The sequence below is a fragment of the Sander lucioperca genome, chromosome 21 (assembly GCF_008315115.2).
Source record: "Sander lucioperca isolate FBNREF2018 chromosome 21, SLUC_FBN_1.2, whole genome shotgun sequence".
NCBI lineage: Eukaryota > Metazoa > Chordata > Actinopteri > Perciformes > Percidae > Sander > Sander lucioperca.
This window is the reverse complement of record NC_050193.1, coordinates 4843305-4866712: the sequence shown is the minus strand read 5'-3', so window position 1 is coordinate 4866712 and position 23408 is coordinate 4843305. Positions and strand designations below refer to the sequence as shown.

Genomic DNA, 23408 nt, shown 5'->3' with positions numbered 1-23408 from the left:
TTAACCAAGAGGCATGAATGTTTCAGTTTAAACTGTATTCCTCATCACTCCTGAGACAGAAAGGCTAAATAGCATGTGAGCCATCTCTAAATACAAATTCAGTCTTGATTAAGCTTCATTTTCATTTTGTGAAATAAATAGACTAAATACAAGAACAATACAGATGTATATTTACCTCTTCTCAAAAGGTTATTTCCAAGCATTTTGCACAGCATTCATGACACATAGTCTAAGATCCTTTAACTGTTGATTATGAGCCCTGTTATTAATCTGTGAATGGCAGCAGGGGTCTCAAAGGGGAATAGTGGAATAAAGTACTGGGGTCCAAGACATAGGGAGGGCACTCAAGAAGCCTGGAATTAAAAAAAAAAAAAAAATGTTTTAGCCTCAATAGTAAATTAGTATTGGTGGCTAAAGAAGCTAGTTTGATAGACTATTCTTTGTATCTAAAACAATATTGAAGCCTCTTGTTGTCTCCCCCAAAGCTTAGCTTGTTGATAAATTAAGCGTTTCTCTTCCCTCCATATTCCCATGTCTTATTATTAACATTTAAAGCTCTTCTTAATCTTTCCCCTGCTTATCTCACAGACCTCCTTCAGACTTCTCCTCCCGCTGCCTGCGGTCTTCATCAGCAGGTCTACTGCCAGCCATCAACAGCACAATGGGTGCCAAGGCCTTCTCCCATGCTGCACCCAAACTTTGGAACTCCCCCTCACATCTGCATACTGGACTCCATTACAGAATTCAAAACTACTCTAAAACCCTTTTTAAACTAGCTTACTCACTTTAACTGCAAGAGCAGCATCTTGTTTTATACCGATCCTAACTCACTGCTGACCTATGCTCTGTTGATAAGAAGCAACGGAGCATAGGTCAGAAATGACATATGTTAAACTATGTTTTATTACTGCTGCTTTGTTGCTTATTGTTTTAGCACTGATCTTACGTGATGTAAGGCGATCTTGAGTTCCATAAAAGGCACCATTAAATGAAATGTATTATTATTACTGTGGATGTGAGACAAGGTGAACCCATAAAGTGGCTCCTAAAAGAGTTATCAAGCAACCATTTGCAGTGGTTAACACTGAAAGAATTGCATCAAACATGAAGAGTGAACACTAGCTAGCAATGTAAAACATGACTCCTGTAAAGTCTTGTTTACTTGTCTTTTATTAAGAAATACAGCAAGCATTATATTCCAGCTCCAAGCAAACCTCAGTAACAGTATATCAGATTTATTTGAGTAATATAAGCTTAAAAGTGGAACAAAAAAGGTCATTACTTATTACAACTAAAGCCTGATTTATGGTTCTGCGAATTTACGTCGTAGGTACGTACAGTATGTAGGTACGGACCCTACACCTTAGCCTGAAGTGCACCTCTCCAGAAATGTAACTACATGTTGCGGCGATGCAGAACGCAACTGTAACTGGTCCACTTGGCCGTGGCTTGGTAGCGTCAAATTTCCCTCATTTCCCTCTCATTTACAGGTTCTCCTTCTCCGACCGTGGTCAGAAAGCACAGGGGAGACACTTTGTTTCTCCATCTCCCATGTCAGAGTCGGTACTCGCTCCAAAGCTAACCCCTATGACTCTCTCACTCACTCTACCACACTCCCCACGCACACACACCGGCTCTGCTATTCTCTTAAAAAGATACGCTAGAACGATGCAGACACACCAGCGCACAAGTATAAATCCTCACAACGGCATAGGCCACTTACATAGGCTACGGCGTGGGCTCTGCATAGAGCCTATGTACAACCATAAATCCACCTTAAGAATGCAGGTGTTTTTTAGTCCGTTATTTGTACAAGGGGTGCCATTTCCCATCTCTCTTTGTCCTGCATGTCATTTTTCTACTGTTGACTATAATTAAGGCAAAAAATGCCCCAAAAAATATTTGTACATGCATGACAAATTATGTATTAAAAAGAGAAGGGGGCCCACTGAGAGGGCCTATGCACAGGGCCCAAATGTTTGTGCTACGCCCCTGATGGATGGAGTCACTGCAAGTCAAAGAAGAACAACTATGTACATGACATTGTAGACAATGTTGTATTTGCAAGGCTATAGTGTGAATCCCTATATCTATGACATCAAATATATGAGTTGTGTCTTTTACAATGCAGCTTTGGCAGAAACATCCCTTTATTTCAATACCAGTGTTTCTGAACTCTGGTCAGACCAGAATCAAATCAGTATGAAAAAGAACAGACACAAACACAAATACATTCCAAAGTTTCCAACACAGGCATTCAAAGAAGAATCTTCGAAAAAAATCGGTCTACTGGGCTGAAAATATTTTCACAGGAAATGGACATCTCTGCACAGTCAGAGAGCAGAGCCTGACAACACTTGCAGCATGCCAAGCTTCAGTATCATCCCTCTTCCCATTAGTCATCTTGTATATGACTCTGTATTAGGTTGTTCCTCCATAAGCTCTCAATGAGAGAATGATTGCATATTGCTACATGGCTGGCAGTGCAAATTATTAGCATAAGCAGCACTGGTAAATGACTTTTTGTAACAAAGCAAATACCAAACTGACTGTGTAGAACAAACACTGTGGGGCAAACAATAACTTCAGAGAGAACACACAGCATTGGGCTCTTGAGGAATATCACCCTGATGATTCTTGCATAGATTTAACATTTTACTGATTCACTGCTGTTACTGTGTTAAGTTTGCATGTGTCTGTGCCTGCAGCTGTGAACCTGACTGATGCCTCAACAGTGCCACCTTTTGATCAAAGTTACTAAGCAAGCCTCTTATTCATGTTTACTCATCAAAAACCGTCTCCAGAAAACATCTAATTTGGACAAATTGATCATTTCAGGATACACATTAGAAAAATAAAAGACAACTATTATCCTTTTACTGGCTTTCTGTACATTCTAGCGAGGAAATATCGCTCAGCTGAATCTTTCCTGCTGGCATTTGGCTTTAAAGTCTGAACACTACTGAACACACTTGAGAGTTTCTTCTGAAGTTTATGAGCGAGGATCCCATCCCAGTATTTACAAACCAAAGAGCCCCCCGGCTGTAAAATTTTCTCAGCCAAGTCTATCAAAGACAAACACATTGTGATGAGTTTCTCATGGTCCATTTCCCGGAACCCGCTGGCATTGGGCGCCATGTCGCTCAGGATGACATGAGCCTGGCCGTTGGGGAGCAGCTCCAGCAGCTTGGTGTGCGTGACAGGGTCGGTAACATCATGACTGGACAGGAAGTGGGCACCGTCCAGAGGTGGTATGTTCAGCAAATCAATGCCAACAACTGTACCATGTGGTAACACTGCATCTAGGAAAGAAAATATTTCAACTGCATTTACAAGGAAATATTATGTTTCTTCCATCAGATTTTATGTACCGTGGGCTGACACAGCAGTGTGGTTATGTAACACAAATCCACAGGTGATAAAGTGCAGGTATTTCAACACAGATAAGAGCTAATTATAACATAGTATTACCTATTTGGATAAATAGAGTGGGGTCATATTCCATAACTGAATAGTCTGTTAGCTGTTACTTCTTTCCCTGTGGAACAAATAAATAAATAAATATTCCAAAATGCATTAAAGCATCCTATACTTAACTGTTAGACTAATATTACTCAAAGTTAATATTAATATAGAAATTACCATACTGGTTGTTGTTTTTTTGCATTTCTTTAGCAACATTATATATATATTTCTGCTAACCAAACCAGATTAAATTCAGACATGATAGTTATTGTTACAAGTGTTTGCATGTGGATTTTCAATGAAGTAAATGGAAACCAGAGGCTGACTGCAAGGTCGGGGAATCTAAGTCTAAAACATTAAAAAATCTAATTAGCAGTTGGGTAAGGAATACAGGATTTGTATTACATGGACTAAAACATGCAAGAACACTTGGTATCAGCTGAGTCAACTACTTTAAAGCATACTTTTACATTATGTTCAATGTCCTCTGATACTACAAAACCGCAGAACATTGATGTGGCTCTCTGATTTGCATCTGTGTGTAATGTTTAGAGGCTATCTCAACTGTAATGTACAGTGATGCTTTATAACGCTAAAACTCGTAAAATGAGTCTCTCATGGCTGCACATTATTATTTATTGATTATTTGGTGCAAAAACTCCCTTTCTTATAATGATAACACAATAAGGATGATCCAAACATTTGAAAACGTGTGTCCATCATTTATAACTTACTGCAGCTCCAGCCTTTTAAACTGTGGTAGTATTGTTGTTCCTTTACTGTCCATAAACTCCGACATACAGTACCACAATAACAGCATATTACATGATTACAACAAGGATGGGCAGACACTGAATACAAAGTCATACCAAATTTGGAGAAAAAAAAAGCTAATTTTCTGTATTGAGTCAAATATATGATTGTCCATATAATGTCCATAACAAGCTCCTATATTTTAGTCAATGAACTTGGTTTTCTTGAAAAATCTGTCCAATAGTTTCTTCAGTAGCCTATTATTTATTCCTCTACAAACGACAGCAGTGACGGATATTTATAATATTTTGCTTATTAAAGTCAAAACACTGCAAGAATTGTGACATTTATAAGGACCGACTAATACATAAAAGCTCAAATAAAAGATAATGTAGAACAACTTCTCCAATCAACCTCAGCAAGGCCCTACTAATTTAAGGAGGGTAGGCATTTCACAGTACTTCAAACCTAAATGAACTGAGATGAACAAAATAGATAGCAACACAATACAGTGTGATGAATTGAATCATAACTTCTCTCTGACATAGCCTCAACAACACCTGAAGATCACAAGCTTCACAATACTGCTTTAGTATTGTATCAAACTGTCTGTGTCCCGGTTATTTTGTCCACTCCTGTATGGACCTCACCTCCCTCAGCTGTCCCGGCGGAGTTGACTCTCTGGACCGCCACCTGGCTCCAGGCTCCAGGTGCAGCTCCGCAGTCCACCACACTACATCCAGGCTGTAAAAGCCTGAACTTGTCATCTATCTCCAGCAGTTTGAAGGCACTTCTGCACCGGAAGTTTTGTGCGTGAGAAGCTTTGACATACGGGTCTTTGAGCTGCCGCTGCAGCCAGCGCTGCTCGGCGGGAGTTTTACCCTTTAACTTCTTCATTAAACATGACGAGGAGTGGAGAGATCTCCTCTGCAAGGAAAAGCACCACATTGTTTGACTGGGGCAGGCCATGGGTTTTTATTAGCATTAACAGAACGGGGCAAGCTCGTGGAGCGTATGGTAAACTGCGCCTGCGTGGAAATAAAGACAAACACTGCGTCAAACTTATATGTCCCCTTCCTGCAAAACACTGACGACGACGACGACAACAGTTCCTACCTGGGAGAGTCATGTTTCGTTCAGCTCAGTATCAATCTCTTAATACATCCATGAGTATCACAGGGAACAAAACTGTTTTTTTTTAACATGGAAACTGTTTTTCAAGTATTCATCACGTCCCACCAACACTACTGTAATAAAGTAATTTTCTATTAAGGGCCTAAGGAAATCATACACGTATTTGGCTTTTTATTTTTTATGACTTTGATTTATCTATGAAAAATATATATTTTTTATTTAATTTGTGTATTATTGTTGTTCATTTTCAATACCCTTTATTGTATTTTCTGTTTTTATTTCTTAGAATAAAAAATTAAGGAACTACATGTTTAATGTTTATCTGTTTCCTATGTCTTTAGTACGGTGGCCGACAGGGGCAAACGCCCTGCAGCTTAAGAAAACACACGCAAATAGACAAAACACAAGCAAATTAAGAAAACAACTTCATTAATTTGACAACATTATATGTGCAGCATTCAGCAGACGCACTGCAAATACCACAACACAACCAAATACATAAACGCACTGCAAATAAAAAACGATGCAAAAAGAAAAGCACACAAACCCCGAAAAAAGAAGCGATGCAAAAAGAAAAACAACTTCATTAATTTGACAACACATGCGCAGCATTCAGCAAACGCGCTGCAAATATCACAACACAACCAAATACATAAACGCACTGCAAATACACACAACACAACCAAATACAAACGCACTGCAAATACAAACCCAGAAAACAAATGCAACAAAAAAAACGCTGCATCCAGATTACACAACGGAAGTTCTCCAGACCTCTAGAGGGAGCAGCTAGTGGAACAGCTGGATTTTCGACCTCACGGGGAGAGAGGGAGAGAGGGAGGGAGAGAGAGAGAGAGAGAGAGAGAGAGAGAGAGAGAGAGAGAGAGAGAGAGAGAGTAAATATTAAGTCTATGTTTGAGATCTGTTTTCTCTGGTTTGGTGGGTGTGTCTCGGCTCAGGTCACAGCTGATACTCAATCAGCAGAGACGTCTGTAAACTCGTGGTGATAAAACATTTAAAACTGCATCAGCGTTTAACGTTGACGTTTGTTTAAGCCACATGAGAGGGTTTAATTTCGAAGTCCGAAATTACTGAAGTGTAGGCCTCCTCAAGTGTAATATTGTGATTATACAACAACGGTTACCAACAAAATAAGTGATCAATCTGTATTCATATTGTGGAGCAATTCGCTCTTGAAATACAAACAAACAGACAGGATTTCTAGTCCCTCCCTCCCTGTTAGTAAACCAGCCAATTTACCGTGGGATTTATCAAACTGAAGAAATCCCGCCCGCACATATAAACACAAAACTGCTTTGCTAACTCCATCGTGTTGTAAGTAAGACATCTGCTGAAAAAGTTATTGTAATCATCAGCATGATTGCCGTACTGTTTAGTTCACAAACACCCAACACACCAAAGTACAAACACATAGCGGACCAGACGCAAGCTTTTATTTTGAAAAGCCGAAGCTCGGGGACAGCACCAGCCAGGAGGACATGAGACGGGAGCATAGACTGTATATTAATAATATATTATGTTATTAATAATAATAATATGAATTTAATATCGGTTAATAACGGTCGAAAATCAAGCTGTTCCACTAGTTGCTCTAGAGGTCTGGAGAACTTCCGTTGTGTAATCTGGATGCAGCGTTTCATATTTGGTTGAGTTGTGTGTATTTGCAGTGCGTTTATGTATTTGGTTGTGTTGTGTGTATTTGCAGTGCGTTTATGTATTTCGTTGTGTTGTGATTTTTGCTGAATGCTGCATGTGTTGTCAAATTAATGAAGTTGTTTTCTTAATTTGCTTGTGTTTTGTCTATTTGCGTGTGTTTTCTTAAGTTGCAGGGCGTCTGCCCCTGTCGGCCACCGTACTTTTGACTGTTCATTGGACGCTGTAATGGGAATTTCTTCTCTGGAAAGCAATACAGTTTAATCTTATCTATATTAATATCTTATATATTATCGTATCATAGCCTATCTTGATTTATGTAATTTCCAGCATTTCTAATTATTCCTGGTGCTATTAAAATAGTTTAATAGTATTATTATTATTATTATTAGTAGTAGTAGTAGTAGTAGTAGTAGTAATATTATTATCTAAAACTCCATCATGATGTTAGTGATGATAATCACAAGAAAACAAACTTAGAATTCAATTATTTTGAAATTTTTAATATTAGTCATAATATATTGTCACATTATATTATTTATATTGTGCATGCTTTTATCACATTGTGGATCGTCTTAAATTAACAGGAGTGTAAAGTGAAGTGAATCAATACATCCATGGTTCGACTGGAGAGGACACATTGGTAGTTTCTAGCCGAACATATTTCAATGTAACACATTCGCACTGATCTTTCAGCAAATGATGGTACTCGTGGATCCAGTCTGACGTTGATCAGACCAATCCCTACTCCTACACATCAGCACGTCATGTGAGGACGTCTGTAGTGCTGCGCGCGGGAGTAATTCAACGTCTTGATTTTTATTCAACAAGTTCTTTATTTCTCCTGTCATTTTTTCGGGACACAGCAATAAATTGAGGAGGTGAATATGTTAACGCAGCGCTAACTGTGCTCATACAGTAAATATCATCTGCTCTGTTGCTTCAGGCAGTGTTTACATTGTGTTTATAGCCTAACTAATCTCCTATATTCCTCTCAGACAGGTGAGATGTTGAGCTCCAAGCTGCTGACCCTGGTGCTCGTGGTCCAGCCGGGCAGAGTGCTGCTCGGCATGAAGAAGAGAGGATTTGGGGCTGGGAAGTGGAATGGGTTTGGGGGCAAAGTTCAACCTGGAGAAACTATTGAAGATGGTGCAAGGAGGTAAATTCATCTTACCAGTTGTCTTCCGGAACCTGCAATGTTGAGACCCTTCAACTAAAAGCAGTTTACAGGGTTCACAGGTCAACACCCAAAACAAAACCTGAGTGAAAACAAGCAATAAAAGCAGTAGAGCATTCTATATTTATTCTTTCTTAAGTACAAAGTGTGAAAAAACAACTTGGTCAGTGTGTTTTCTTATAGAAAAATATATAGTTTAATAATTGATTTCACAATCTAATTTTCAGCTGCATTATATCATACTAGGGTACAATATATATCATTACACTTCTAACAAACCCAACACAAGATATGGAGCTGTGTTTTTGCATTTAAAATCTACCTGTATTTTTGGTGCAACAGCATATGTGTTGCCAGTGTGGTGTCCAAGTGTTAAGGGGATAGAAAAAGGAGAAATATTTGCTAATTAAGATGTGAGTTCATGTAGTTTGTAAGCTTGACAAAATAAATAAATGTTGAGTCTGGATGATGGATGATGGGTGTGGATCATCAGTCATCAGCAGGAAGTTTGTTCCAAAGCTAAAGGAAGGAAGCCCTGAAGGTAACCAGGCCCCGTCTCAAGCTGTTTTCTCTCAAATAGGAAAAAGAGACCTGCTTTGTGTAAAGAATATTGGAAGGCTAAATAAATCAGTAATGTCTCAAGGCTATGTTAGTTTCTCTTTTGAACAAAAGCACTTAGGAAATCCAGTCAATATTAGAGAAAGAAAGAAAGTGACTAATCCCAGTTCTTTGTGTCATTAAAATACTTTATGTTGTGATGACTGTGTTGGCTATTGACTTGACTCAACCAAAGAAAATGTCTTAAATCAAGTGTTGGGACTCAATACATTTAGACAGAATCTACTGGTGTACATGTACTTTCTGAACTGTATGTGCTGTTCGGCTATAAGAGTATACAGAAGGTTGGTGGTCAACTTTGAGGGAAGTAGTGTTTGGGGGCAAACATCACTGAGCACTGAGCGTCATCTGCAAATAATTGTTCTTTAATGCACCATTCAGGAAGATTTCTTGAAGTCAATCTGTATTTTTATTAATCATCTTGTTTTGACATTTATAAGGAAAAAATAAACAATGTGGCAGAATCTTGTAAACTCAAAGATCCACTTACTAGATTTTTTTTTAGCTCTGACTCAATAGAAAAACGATTTTGCACACAAATAGATCCTGTGTCTGGGAACACTGATATCATCACTTAACTTGCTTTTAGTGTTTGTGTGAAGTGTACTGCTAGTTTATTTTGTAAAATACACCTTATCAAATATTTATTTGATGTTTTTTTTTTTTTTTTTTTTTAGAGAACTGCTAGAAGAAAGTGGCCTGACGGTGGATGCTCTCGAGAAGGTTGGAAACATCAAATTTGAATTTGTTGGAGAAACGCAGCTGCTTGACGTCCATGTTTTCAGAGCCGACAACTATAATGGAGAACCAACAGAGTCAGAAGGTACAGTAGGATTTCCACTGCACCACACTGAACTGTGAAGAAACCGGATAGTGGTAAAGGATAATTCCAGCTTAATTATTTCAGGGTTTTATGTTCATAGGAAAATCGGAATCACAGTGGAATAACAGCTATAGTCCCAAAAATGTGAAATGTAATCATAAAGATGTTAAATAACGAGCTAAAAAACAGCACTATAATATTTAAAAAGCATTAGTTTTAAAACTAGAACTAGAAACTAGTTACTTAGAAAATAGTTTTAAAAAAGTGCCACTTGTTACCATGATTACAAAAATTCATGCAGTTTGGAGTTGAAGAGGAACTCCACATTTGTGTTGTACAATTCCAAGGAACTGATAAGTAAAAAAAAAAAAAAAAAAAACTGTAATCCTGCAAAACATTTCTCTTTTCACTTTTAGTTCCCCTTAATCTTGACTTCCTTTTATGTTATGTCAATGCCAGTTCAGGCTTCATGGCAATTATAGTTGTGCATTGTCCTTAAAGTTTAGATAATGAGGCCTTCTGAGAATCAAAACAGTTTTCAGTTAAACTTTTAAAACCAAGTAGACCACAAAGATCCTTCTAAAGTATATTGATTGAAACAATCTTCTAGGAACTTTTTCACAGACATGACTGTAAGCAGGAAGAGTAGATTAGTTAAGGTAATAATCTATAAGTATGCTCTCAGTGGTGAAGTTTAAAAGACTGTAAAAACACAAAGGAAATAGGAGGCCCTCAACAGAAGGAATGCAGAGAGCCACAGTGATCTTTATTTCCTGAGAGTTAAGTCAAGGCCAACTGGGTGAAGTTTACAAACAGCAAAGCGCAGCACTCCACCAAAGAGTCTGCAGGTCAAGAGAAGTCAAACAGCCAAGGGGTGAAGAGATAAATGGAGGAAAAAGCTTAAATGAAATGTGCTGAAGTTAGTGAAAAGAGAGAATGTGAAGCTGGGAACACTGATTTGACAAGATAGGAAGCAGCAGCTGAAGCTTTGGGACTAGTATGACTTTAAAGTGCAACGTTTCAGAAGCAGGCTGAGCAAGTGGTTATGTTTAAAAAATCAGAAATCACATTTTCTAACCTATCCACAGGACTGGATAGCAAAAGTAAGCTACATGTTTTGTGACACAGTGTAGTTACAGGAGAAACCAAGCCTTTAGTTAGGAAATGAATGCCAAAGTTCTCTCTGTTGTTTTTAAAAAGAGAGACAAAGTGTACCCCTACAATTATGTATTTTTTATTTTGTTTTAAGTCTCTTTTAACACAATACTCAGATGCCCCTATGTGCTGTACATTGACAGAGTAATTGGTCGCTATAATAGTTCCTTTTCTCCATTCTGGCTATGAAGAAATCCCTTCTTAGCACAACTCCAATGTAAGAGATGGACCAAAATCCACAGTCATCATTCTGTGCAACACTTCATTATAAATTTCAGCCAAAGTTAAAATTAGGCTTCTTCAGTCTACTATAACAGATCAAGATAGATGATACAAATATTTAGTATTTCATTCTTAGGAGGTCTACTAATTATTTTCTCTTGTTGTCTAGAAATGCGGCCTCAGTGGTTCGAATGTGACCAAATTCCTTTCAGTCAAATGTGGGCTGATGACATCCTGTGGTTCCCCCTAATGCTCCAGAAGAAGAAATTTGTCGGATACTTTAAGTTTCACGGTCACGATGTGATCCTCAGCCACAAACTGGAAGAGGTGGAGGAACTGTGAGACGACCTGCGTTTCTGAGGTCATTTATGACTGTGACAAAAAAGCATCAGCCTTCCAAAGTTCTTCTTCAAATGCTGAAGATATCCTAGGGTTCAGTGTTTGTTGTTCAGTTTACCTTGTGGGAGGAAACGAACAAACTCGAGGACTTAAACCCTGTTAACTATACATGGAGATTGTTTACATGTTAAATTACATATTGAGTTGAAACTCTTTTTGTCTGTAACACATCACATAATAAATAAAAATCAAATCAATAATCAGCAATATACTGACATAAATATGAATTGTTATTTTAATTGTCAGGATAACTTGATTTAACACATTTCAGCAAGGATTTCTTTAATAAAGTATTTACAATATCTACAGTAATCATTTTATTGGATTTCATATTCTGTGCAAGTTAGTTAACTTGATTTCTCATACACTTTTCTTGCCAAAACAAATGTGTTTCATACTGTATGCACAGTACTACAGTGTCTTCATTAAATAAAAGTTGAACTATGTGCCCATATGATTTGCATGTTGGCATCATATATTTCAACGCAGTCAGTTCGGTGTATTTGAGATTAAATCAGTTTGTGAGGTAACGTGAGCCTATTTATGGCAGTGTCCCTTTGATATTCTTTTTTTTTTTTTAAATACATAATGTTATGAAAAACTATACGTGTACAGACATAAATGTGCATGGATGTTTTCATGCTAAATATCTGAAAAGTAGAAAGTCTAATAGCGCAAAGGAAAGGGAATTCAATAATATCCAGATCTTGTTTGCCCTGATACATTATAACACAAATTTAAATTAGGATTTCTCTAACTGTGAAAAATAGCCTCCATCTATTAAGTGATATGGGCAAAAATCTTCCAGTGAAGTTAAGGAAATAAAAGTGATTATTAAATGTTTGAATTGCGTAGTAACCCTGTTACATGATTTATTGCACCGCTGTGTGAATTTATATAATTTCTCTTTGGTAGTAAATCAATAGCTTATAGTGTTATTGACATTATGCCACTAGTGCTAAAAGTTGTCATTTTAAATCAATAAATTCACCTCTGCCCTTTGTAGTAACACTTTGAGCGTAGGCCTTTCAAAATAGCTCAATTTGGAGTCAATTTAAGCAGAGAGATCAAATATGTTGTTCCACATACTGTACAAGTAAACACTGTAAAAGTAGGAGAAATAACACAATTGTCCATACAAAATATAAAGTATGCAGCTACACATCCTTATGAACTTAAATCTGTATCAAAAATACAATGGTCTAAAGTTATTCAGTAAGTAAAACCTTCATTACTGGAGATATAAAATAATCCCATCTTTAATAAAGTAAAACTCGCTGTCCCTCCCAATTTTCTCAATTATTGTAGTGTATAAAGCGGTGCTTTAGGAAATGAGTTGGAATGCATGAATATACTGTCATCCCTCACGTCTGACATCCTGGTCCCTTGTAAAAAAAAATATATATATATGTATATATATAACATTTAGATTTACTTCCTACATTATTCCCTCATCAAGCAGAGCATAAAATGACAGATTTATGAGTTCACTGTCTTTTCCAGTTATATGGTTGATGATCAAATCCCCAAATAAGCTGAGAAGTTGCGAATTCATTTTTACTAAAAATACTTATTACTTATGATTATTGCATGGAATGTATATTGTGTAATAGAAGACTTTTCTTTAGCTCACAGAGCAAGTTATTTTCCAGTTTGTGATCCTTATCAGAGGCAGTGTTCTCTCCTGCACCTTGTCTATTTAGTTTTCAGATGTAGGGTTCCAATCCATTATTACCACCAAAGAGACATCCGAGCTTTGGCTGGAGTTCATTCCACACCGCTCCCATCTGGAAAGAAAGCAAAAAGGTCACTTCTCTCAAACTACAGTACATTTCAATGAAGCTCATAATACTAAAAAAATAAACTGCATCAAAATATTGTTTAGTGGTTTGCAGGTAATCATTTTCAGGAAACATCTATGTGAATTTATCTTCAAGAACTTCAAAATCCACAAAAACCTTCTTCAAACTGTTGCCATATAAGGTTTAGATAGAGACATCTGACCAAAGAAATACATACTGTGTGCTGTGTTTGATTTCAAAACAGGCAAAGGTATATGGGAGATTCACTTGCTCGTGTGAAATGTAAGCCAGCTCAGATCCCACATGAGGAAAAAGTATCCTTCCAGTGATACCATCCATCGTTATTAGTTCTTTTGTTGGACTTTAAAAGCCAATTTAAAACTGATTTGACCCTCCTGAAGGGTCGGTAGAAAAATGATTTCCAGACAAGCAGTCTCACCTCTCTGTGTCCTTGGACCTGGGAGTTAACGAAAGCCCCCAGAATGTGGGATGTGATTGGAAGGTAGATGAAGATAAGCTGAGTCTCTTGATGAAGGCAGAACAGGGAGAAGTAGTTACGCAGCTCCATGGTCTGAATGGCGTTTTCTTGCTAATAACAGAATTTAAAAAAAGGGAAATGATATCAAATGATGACAATAAGCAGTAAAAAAAGAGAATAGTTGTCTGTGGGGAAATTTTCCTCTAATTATACAGCATTATAAAGCTCTGCTCAAACAGGGAGATGGCCTTAAATCATTCCATTACACTTTAATTGCCCCTAGTTTTGATTCACAAGTGAACTATTGCTTAATCCTGTTCATCGCCAACTCACTGTCACTGTTACTGACACCGACACTGGTGTCTGTCACTGATGAAGAAGCCCTGTAGAAGTTTGCGTCATGCAAAGGAGTGAAAGGGTCACAGCTAAAATTACAAGCTGTGGTGCATTAACCTCAGCATGACTCTACTATTACTAATATGTGTATCTGTGCCATGCTATTGGTTATGTGGGTCTGTCAGTCAGGCGATCAGTTGAATCTCAACTGAATCACAGTTAATAACATGGCGGGTCACCTGACAGAACAGTCGTCTGAGCTCAAAATTCATGACCACATATGCCAAGCACAAACAAAGCACCCTGACTAAAAAGGAACTACAGTCACAAGATGAAACCCAACTAAGTTGACCAATGCTGGTACTTGGTTTTTAACCTAATGTGACTCAGCTTTGTACCTATGTTTGAAGAGTAATTTAGTTCATTCAGAACGTTTATTCATGAAGTTATATTGTTATATCTGCCCCCTTACACTAAATATTTCAATCAGATTGCAATGTTTTTTGCTTATTGATTTAATTCCTCAAAACTGAAAAAAATAAATGAAATTGTATTATTATACATATTATATAAAATTGCAGAATGTTTTGATACAAACTGTATAAAAGAACTTAAGATACGTCACTTTTACTTATACCCAATGGATGTCATTGAACCATTTATTGTATGCATGGATGAGGGGATTGAGTAGAATGCTGAATTTGGCAATTGGCTACAAGATTTGTCTGTCTTGACTGTGTTTAAGGGGAATGTATTAGCAAAAGAAACACTCGAGCCAATTTGGCATTTTATTTATTAAGTAGTAAATTAAAACAGTATGCTATCAATCAGAACACATCCTCAAAATGTGGAAAGAGAGAAACCAAAAGAGATTGACCACCTGAACAATTCGTGACTCCAGCTGCTCCACAGATGCCTGCTCTTTGGGCTGCACTGTGGCGCTCATCATCTGCCTCTTCATCATACCGTACTTGTGCAGAGCTCTCTGGTGCTCGTGGAGAACGCCTTTCTCATGGCGCTCACAGAGATCCTAGGGAAAAAACACAGTCGCATAAAGCTCTTCCTAGTTGCCTCAAAATGGCATGGTAATATATAAAAAAACAACAGTAACAGCCATGTATGATAGGAGAATTGTTTTTACTAATTATGAAATTACCATGCATATTACAGTTAATAGATTTAATAGAGGCTATAGAAAATGCCACTTTTTCTGCCCACCAGTCCCCTTGTTTAATCTCTGCAAACCACCCACTAGTAAGAACTGTTTCCATGTGAGATATACTGGTTGGGTCTGCATTGTTTTTTAAATTAATCATTACATAATACCCTGAATTTAGTTACTAACTGAACCTGGATTTACTGTAATTATGCAGCTCCTCGTTCTGATTGATTTTATTGCCTTGATCGATAAAAGACATTTTGCGGTGCATCATAAAGTGAGCATCATTAGATTGCGATTTGAAATGTGCAAACACCTTAACAAAATCACCCATCCCTGGAGGTGGACTCAAGTTAGGCTAGATGAGAAGGGCAAAAAAAAAAAAATAAATAAAGTGAAACTGACTTACTCTGTACGATTGCAGTAAATCCAGGAAAATATTCAGTTTTTCCACAACATCATCCTCTTCCCGTCTGCCCTGAGGACATTAGCAAAACAACATTTTTTACCCAGTGCCAGTTTTAGACAAGCACAGCAGAGCAGGTGGTGGGGATGAAGGACTGAGGGCTGTACCTGCTGAGCAGCTTTGTCAGATAGCACAGCGAACTCCACAGATAGACTCTTCAGAGACTGACGTAGGGTGCCCCAGGTGCTTGGTGAAGAGGCCAAGGAGGGAAGAGACGAAGCATCTGAGCCCAGCGTACTGTCGAAAACAGCAGTATTACAGGGCCAGAATGTAACATAGTGGTGTCTTAGCTGCCAAACTCATTTCAAACTAACAACCATGAAGAGACACAACAACACAGAGGATTTGGAATCGCATTAACATTTGTTTGCTCAGTCCAAAACCTCTGATAAAGGAGAAAGACTTTAACTTTATACCCATAATAATGAAATACCTGAGCTCTCTGCCAAACATGAGGAGATCAGTTGCATTCTCCTTAGAGCGCTCTGCCATTTTCTCAGCTCTGTCACGCAGCTTCTGGAAGCTGTTGTGAATATTTCTAATTAGCTCTCTGCTTGTCGAGAACTGAGCCTGAATGTCAGCGGGGAGATATTCCTACGAAACAGATCCAACAATTTTAAATGCAGGTGATTGTTTGGGAGGGAAAGTATGTTAATTTTCCATTGTACATATGTGACATATGACAAACCTTCGCCTGGGTTGCGATTCTGTTGGTCATGAACTCATCGCCCATTTTCTTGTAAGTGTCACGCAGCTTAGTCTGAACATCCTGTTTGGGAAGATGGGTGGGGAGTGTTTGAGTGGAAAAAGACACTGAGTAACAGGATGCATCTCACTTTCACTGTCATCGTGATGATAATGCTTATTGTGCAACAGCTGGTGCCACAGCACTAGGCAGCTGAGTTGCTGCCTAGTTGTTGAGTTGTTGTATCTTTGCAACTAGAGTTGCAAAGATACAACATGATTGAGGCTGGATTATTTTAATGCTCTTTATGTTGGTCTAAAAATCAAACCTCCATCTCGCGCCTTCAACTTGTGCAAAATGCTGCTGCACGCTTTTTAACAAACACATCTAAACGTGCACACATTACTCCCGTTCTCTACACCCTTCATTGGCTCCCGGTGTGTTTTAGAATCAATTTTAAGATTTTAATCTTTGTTTTCAAGGCCTTAAATGGCCTGGCCACGGAGTATTTGTCCGAGATTTTAACCCTTCGTGAGCACAACAGGTCATTGCGGTCTTCAAATCAACTGGTTTTATAAACTGTGGGGTGATTGGGCTTTCACAGTTGCTGCCCCAAGACTCTGGAACAAGTTACCCCCTGACATCCACACTATTACAGATGTAGCTCTCTTTAGATCCAAACTCAAAACAGTTTTATTCAGAATGGCTTTTGATACATAGTGGTGTGACAATTTCCCTTTCCTCCTCGTGTTTCTATGTAACCTTTTCTGATTTTACTGTTTTCTATGTTTTTACTTGCTGGTTGCTGTAAAGTGATATATAAATAAATGTTGATTGATTAAATGATGTACATACGGAGCCACTGAAGGTGAGGAAGGTCTTGACCAGCTCGTCCTCTGAGAAGAAGGGATGCCGTGCCACCAAGTTGATGAATCTGCCAAGAGCACGCCTCCTCCCTTCAATGAACTCACGCTCAGAGATGGAGGTCAAGACTGTGGACAGATACGAGAGAAAACACCTTCAGCACTTTGACCAGGAGTGTTAATGTTGAGAGAGTTGTGGCTATAAACTATAACAGGGGTAGAGTGTTAGCATAAACTAATGTACCAACCATGTTTATGGTCAATTTATATAGTGTAGAATCCCTTTTAAATAAATACAAACACCAAAGGAGATCGCCACCAATTTTGTCTGTTTACAGGTGTTGGGGAGTTCAACTGCATGTGAAAGAAAAGTTGTGTAACTAGGGTTGCACGATTCAGAAAATGTCACGCTTCGATTCAATATCGATTTTTAGGCTCATGATTCGATTCAAAATCAAAATAGTGTTGGGCAAGTTACTTCCACAATGTAATACATTATAGATTACTAGTTACTGTCATTTGAGAGTAATTAGTTATATTACAATATTACTGTCTCTGAATTGTAATGCGTTACACTACTTTTGCATTACTTTTGAGTTACTTTCACCAAAATAACAGGGGAAGTTTGATTTGGCAGCTAGCTTGTGAATTTCACCACCGGATCAATAAAGTCTCGTCTTTATCCACTTTAATACATCATAGATTATTCATATTTTGTATAATTAATATAAATATGCAAAGTAACTAAAGCTATACAAAATAGATAAGTAAAACATATAATAGGCAAGTAGGAGAAAATGAAAATACTCAAAAGTATGGCATTGTTGTAAAATGTTTGTTTATAGCACTTCAATAAGAAATTCATGTTGTTTAGGTTAAAACACTCTAAAGGAAATGTTCAATTATAGTGTGATTAAAACTCACTATTAACATTATTTACAGTACTTGATTTACAGCTGATTTGTGAAAAGGTAGCCTACACAACCTTATTTAACAGTAATATAGTTTTACTGCGAACCGTCACAGGAAGTGCTTTTTATTTTGAAGTAAGCTACACGGAAGTTGTCTGTTGTGTAGCCTACTCTTGCTAGCTTACTGAGATGCAACATGTCCGACAAGCTCAAGTTGTTCACTTTCTTGTTTGTAAAACTGCAACATATTGAACAGTAAATGGTCACAGTAAAAGACAAGCGCTTTTGGTCGTCATTCGAAGCCATTCCACTACAGGCATAGTTACTCTCCACGGCTGATAAAAATGCAATGATATTTACATGTAGCAAGCCTCAACATTAATTCCCGACATGTTTATATCTGTCAGCCGCTGACGTACCGTCACCTGTTGGGACATACATGCTGTCCGTACCGTCTCTGGTTCTGGCTCTGACCACGGGAACAGAAACAGGACAGCTCACTTCAACGCAGCGTAATAACTCCTGAAAATAATGTCCATCTCGCAAATGTATTTGTCTCTGCAGTCATCTCAACCATCGAATACAGCGACAGGAAAATAATACGGCTTTTTTTTTTTTCCTGTGAAGAAATGTGTCGCGGTGTTGGTGAATTCTTAAAAAAACCAATGCACCACTAAATGTTGCGTTAAAATGCGTTGTAACTCGCGTTACTGAGATTGTAACGAGTATAATATTACCGAAATTTAATTAGTAATGCGTTATATTACTGCGTTACAGCAAAAAGAAATACATTACTGTAATTGCGTTACTTTTGTAACGCGTTACTCCCAACACTGTCCGACAGTTTTTAGAGGTGCAATGCTATCATCGGTGGAGTGCTCTCTCAGTTTACTTATCCTCAAAATTCCACAGCACTAATTACTGATAAAAATTAAATAATGATATACATATACAGACATTGAAGCTAGATCTTAAGCTACACATACTGTATCAGTAAGATGTGAGGGAGGGGGGGGGAAGAGTGCATTCGGTGGGATGGTGGATTTACATGTGTGGTATCTTTATGACATATTCTGTACTTAAAGAAGATTGAGACATTGTTTGTCTACTCAAGTGTTTGTGTGTGTTTGTGTGTGTGTGTGTGTGTGTGTGTGTGTGTGTGTGTGTGTGTGTGTGTGTGGATATAATTATCATTCCAAAGCTACACTAAAACTGAAATGCTAATTTTACGCATCACTAGTTTCCTTGTTTTTTTCAGGCAATAACTTTGATGAATGGCGATGACTGTGTGAAACAACAGAGCCTGCAGGAACAGTTTGTATTAAAATTTAACACTTATTCTTTATTGAACAAAAAAAATGCTCAGCTTGGATATTTACAACTGACCTTTCAGTGAAGCATATAAACCCAAACAATCCAAACTATGCTCTTAAAACAATTATGGGTTCAGAAAGAAATGTGAAAATGGAGGAAATGCAGAAACAAAGAAATACAATGGTGATTGTGTAGATGTCAGAGTTCAGACAGAGTAACATACCTCCTTTTAACATTCTTTTAGGTGGCAGTGCCGGGACCACTCTGTAGGCAAATCTCTGAAGCAAAACCTCATGGAAGACATCAAAATCACTATAGCGCCGGTAAACTGATATTTTATAACGCTAAAAAACAAGAAGCAAAGAAAGAAAATCATCACAAAATGAACAAGAGCATGCATCATTAAGTTTTCCATTGGAAACTGAGTTACATGAAGGTAATAATGGAAGGTAAATCTGTACTTTTCTTCATGTAGACTGCAAACGATAACTCAAAGAAAAAAACCCACTAACTACTGTAATAGGAGCCCCAGAGTAAATGATGCAATTCACACTTGATTGAGAAGTTAAGTGTGAAAAGAAATGATTTGAAGTAAGGGTAAGACACAAATGAAGAATACTGCACCACATTTCCAGCTTTTCTTGTTGTTAAGGTTATTCGAACACAATCATTTACACGCAGTGGGATTTATGGGATCCCTTGCCTGGCTGGTGACCTGGTACTCCACATGTTTGAGGAACAAGCCTTTCTTCTCAGGTATGAGCTCCACCTGGACTGTGTCTCTGACCAGCAGTCTGTCCAGCGTCTGGGACATCGTCAGAACGTCCTCCTGAGCCGGCTGCATCCTCAATGCGTTAAGGTCCTTCAGCTCTCCGAGCTGAGGTTTTGGTAACTCTATCAAGCACACAACAAGCACCAACTTCTAATTGATTAAATTGATAAATCTAGAATGAAATGCATTTCTTAACTGTGAGGAATGCTGGTGTTCAAACCACTTTTCTCTTTTCAACAGATTACTACGTGTCTCACTCTATTTGTCTTTAGCTAGCACAGTATTGTGCATGCTGTCTGTTATTTAACCATTTCTGTACATTCCAATAAGGTCATGAACTGAATGTATTGTACTGCGACAAATGCAGAAAACTTGTTCTTGAGCAGATGTGGAAGTGGCATGCAGCTAGCTGCGTTACCGACCACACCTGAAATAACAGAGAGAGCTTTAAATAATCACAGAAGGTCGGGAATGAATCTAACTCAAACCAGCATAATGGCTACCTCTATGAAAACCATGAGTTCCCCCCTATCATCTTGCCACTCTGGGACTAGTGAAGGTATGCAACACATAAACATAGCGAAGGCTTCTTTACCAAAATAAATAAATCATATAGCTGAATAACAGATAGCTGAATTAAATAAAACATACTGGCTTTTCTTCTGTTGTGAAATAAACTAGAAGTATGGTATGAAAAAGTTTATTTTTGTACAAATACATTAGGCCTATATATATATATATATATATATATATACTCCCAATGTCCTTCTGTTATTTTATAATTATTACGATATTATGCAGTAAATCTAATTAATTACAATAGGTGGGTGTATCCCAATGGTAAACTGTTAAAGAGAACGTTTAAACCTTGAGTCTATGTGAGCCAATAAAAGAGTGACATTTGCCCTGTACAGATGAAATATCTTGACAGCAGGGGGACAGCTGAGGTTGCTCTCAGACACACAGAGGAATCATCAAGCTACTCATTAAGCAAAGCTTTACTGCTCTGTTTTCACTGTAACCTACCTTGTATGCAGTTCTCCAAGAGTTTGGGGCTTGGTTGCTTTCCTTGCTGAGCAAGAGCAATCAAAGCGAGGGCTTTATAGAGTGACAACTTGCTCATGAATCCATCTACGGAGTCAACATGCTCAGCAATCTGAAAAGGACAAAGACAATATGACATTAAGGTCACCGTTTTTCAGTCCAAGACCAAAATTCAACTGTGGTTTTGCATTCTTCTACGCAAAAAGTGCTCACTAGACACAAAGGCAATGATATGCTGAACGGTCAGGAAAAGGGAAATTCTACTGAACCATGACAAACACTATACACTCAGAACAATTTCATAACACCGATATCTTAGCAATAGCAATATAGCAATAGCAATATCTTATGTTCTAGCATTAAAGGAACCAAATCTGACGGTTGTGAATTATGTAAAGCCCACGTCTTTAACAGTCTGCTAGCCTATACAAAGCTGGTACCAACCTCCTATTGATAAGACATTACACTTATATCTACAGTATCTGCATTGCCTGCACAAAACATAAAGTCTTCTCAAACAAATAGTTGCACAAGGATATCATGTACTGAAGTGTTTAACTAGTAATTCATTCCTTTGATTAGAACATTGGTCTTAAACTTTTTTAATTTATCAATCAATAATTATTTCAAATTCCAGCCCCTTGTCACCATAAAACCTCAAGTCTATGTGAGCAAATAAGTGAATATAAAAAGTATGTGGATGGGATGCAAAAAGTATTTAAGTTATAGCAAGCTGTATCAGGCACATGCCAGGTAAAAGACAAGATGCAGAAAGTGATACTTGAAAATGTTATTTACTGTCGTTTATGATGGGTGCTGCCTTTGTATCATTACAAACGACAGATTTGTTAGACTGTTGCCTGCTGTAGCCTCTTGATTATTTAAGTGTGAACCCCTCACCTGGCCTAAAATCGTCTTGGAGAGATCGGTCCTTTGGAGCAACCGCTGAAAAACTTCAACCTGCACTCTCTCATCTGTCTTACAGCGGATGGCCTCATATACTTCCCTGTAATAGGCAGGAACTGAGCCTAAAAGAGGAACAACACCTACATAGCATCACAACCACCCAAGTGTAATATTTGATCATACCCTTAATCAAAAATGATTTAATATATGATTTCAGTCAGTGGTACTCAACGGTTATTGATATGATAGGTATCGTGATCTTATCACCTTATATTATCTCAACACACTTTATAGTTTTGCTCTGATGATTTCAAGGTATTTAAAACAGACAACCCTCAGAGATTATCAACCTTATCATAGCTTTACAATAGTGAGAAGGAGATACGATGAAGATATGAAATCTGAGTACTAATATACTGCAAAAGTGCTGCAATGCACACTCATTTTCACGTGGCAGGGAAAAAAAAGAATCAAAACGTTCATAAACCCTTTGCATCCCTGGCATCTTTAACAGTAAATGTTACTGTAGCTCATCGGGTATCAAGAAAACAGTAGCGCATCAAAATAAGATCAACCACTCATGGATTGTTTTTAAGATGGAGCAACTTAATTGTGAGATCTTAATGTCCCCAAACTTTCTCATTGGTTAGTTCACGTCACGACTTTCCCGAACAGGAATGTCCACATTTTAAAACACCTAATATGATATACTTTGACGGGCTTGACACCGCAACCCCAAACAAAAAATATTGATTAGGAAATAATATGGCAGCATTGTGATAAGAAGAGTAGAAGAAGTTTTCGCACTGTACCTTCATTGATCTCTCCTGCCATGGTTCAGACTGTCATGTGAGCGCAAGAGCACCTCCATGTGATTTCCTGCAGAAAAAGAAAAAAACAAGTAATTTATTTCTTAAAGTTGTAGTGAGCGCTGGTTAAAGTCCAAGTGTAGAGTAGAGCAATAGAAACCGACACTTACATGCACTGGCAGCTAATGAGTATGTCATCATCTCTTGCAGTAATTAAATTAAACGTTTAAGTTTCGAAGGAGTGAAGAAGCGCGGGTGCTAGTCAATCAGCAGCTCTGTTAATGCAGTCTATTTCTATTTCACCAAATGACCTGGGAGAAATTGTCTTATTATGACCGGATTATTTTCTGGTTTCACTTCCAATTAAATTTGGTTTGAATTTCTGTTCCTCATTCTTCAAACTCTAATAACTAACGCTGCCTTTATGTACTCCTCGTAAGTTT

The 23408-nt window shown here is 37.9% G+C and overlaps 3 protein-coding genes across 9 annotated transcripts; 1 reads left to right on the top strand and 2 right to left on the bottom strand.

Annotated features, from left to right (window-relative positions):
* Positions 1-1152: 1152 nt before the first annotated feature.
* On the bottom strand, positions 1153-5293 carry mrm2 (mitochondrial rRNA methyltransferase 2). The gene is made up of 2 exons (XM_031312904.2): positions 4869-5293; positions 1153-3302 (listed from the first exon to the last, which is right to left on the bottom strand). The coding sequence occupies exons 1-2, from the start codon at positions 5185-5187 to the stop codon at positions 2869-2871; spliced, it is 753 nt and encodes a 250-aa protein (XP_031168764.1). The 5' UTR covers positions 5188-5293; the 3' UTR covers positions 1153-2868.
* Positions 5294-7700: 2407 nt separating this feature from the next.
* Positions 7701-11564, top strand: nudt1 (nudix (nucleoside diphosphate linked moiety X)-type motif 1). Of its 5 annotated transcripts, none has more exons than XM_031312732.2 (4): positions 7701-7833; positions 8020-8185; positions 9499-9644; positions 11191-11564. In XM_031312732.2, exons 2-4 carry the CDS (start codon positions 8034-8036, stop codon positions 11361-11363), a joined length of 471 nt encoding a protein of 156 aa, XP_031168592.1. In that variant the 5' UTR covers positions 7701-7833; positions 8020-8033; the 3' UTR covers positions 11364-11564. The 5 variants fall into 5 exon arrangements, with proteins under 5 accessions (XP_031168592.1, XP_031168593.1, XP_031168590.1 ...); XM_031312733.2 differs by having other exon boundaries at positions 7701-7835; positions 8029-8185; XM_031312730.2 differs by having other exon boundaries at positions 7701-7835; positions 8025-8185.
* Positions 11565-11986: 422 nt separating this feature from the next.
* snx8a (sorting nexin 8a) lies at positions 11987-23357 on the bottom strand. Of its 3 annotated transcripts, none has more exons than XM_031312726.2 (14): positions 23136-23357; positions 22969-23035; positions 22151-22296; positions 21233-21362; positions 20138-20328; positions 19658-19778; positions 17202-17338; positions 16350-16430; positions 16095-16255; positions 15769-15898; positions 15605-15673; positions 14917-15066; positions 13662-13811; positions 11987-13207 (listed from the first exon to the last, which is right to left on the bottom strand). In XM_031312726.2, the coding sequence occupies exons 2-14, from the start codon at positions 22988-22990 to the stop codon at positions 13127-13129; spliced, it is 1569 nt and encodes a 522-aa protein (XP_031168586.1). In that variant the 5' UTR covers positions 22991-23035; positions 23136-23357; the 3' UTR covers positions 11987-13126. The 3 variants fall into 3 exon arrangements, with proteins under 3 accessions (XP_031168586.1, XP_031168587.1, XP_031168588.1); XM_031312727.2 differs by having other exon boundaries at positions 22151-22278; XM_031312728.2 differs by lacking the exon at positions 22151-22296 and having other exon boundaries at positions 23136-23348.
* Between the last annotated feature and the right edge of the window lie 51 nt (positions 23358-23408).

What these genes read in the sequence shown, in the direction of transcription:
- mrm2 (XM_031312904.2), bottom strand. Translation starts at nt 5,187, where the DNA reads ATGGCCTGCCCCAGTCAAACAATGTGGTGCTTTTCCTTGCAGAGGAGA. An exon ending in CGCCGGGACAGCTGAGGGAG is followed by an intron (nt 3,303 to 4,868) that starts GTGAGGTCCATA and finishes TTTCTTTCCTAG; the next exon opens with ATGCAGTGTTACCACATGGT.
- nudt1 (XM_031312732.2), top strand. Translation starts at nt 8,034, where the DNA reads ATGTTGAGCTCCAAGCTGCTGACCCTGGTGCTCGTGGTCCAGCCGGGC. An exon ending in ATTGAAGATGGTGCAAGGAG is followed by an intron (nt 8,186 to 9,498) that starts GTAAATTCATCT and finishes TTTTTTTTTTAG; the next exon opens with AGAACTGCTAGAAGAAAGTG. An exon ending in AGAACCAACAGAGTCAGAAG is followed by an intron (nt 9,645 to 11,190) that starts GTACAGTAGGAT and finishes CTTGTTGTCTAG; the next exon opens with AAATGCGGCCTCAGTGGTTC.
- snx8a (XM_031312726.2), bottom strand. Translation starts at nt 22,990, where the DNA reads ATGGCAGGAGAGATCAATGAAG. An exon ending in CCAAGACGATTTTAGGCCAG is followed by an intron (nt 21,363 to 22,150) that starts GTGAGGGGTTCA and finishes TGTCCTTTTCAG; the next exon opens with ATTGCTGAGCATGTTGACTC. An exon ending in AGTACCAGGTCACCAGCCAG is followed by an intron (nt 19,779 to 20,137) that starts GCAAGGGATCCC and finishes CTTGTTTTTTAG; the next exon opens with CGTTATAAAATATCAGTTTA.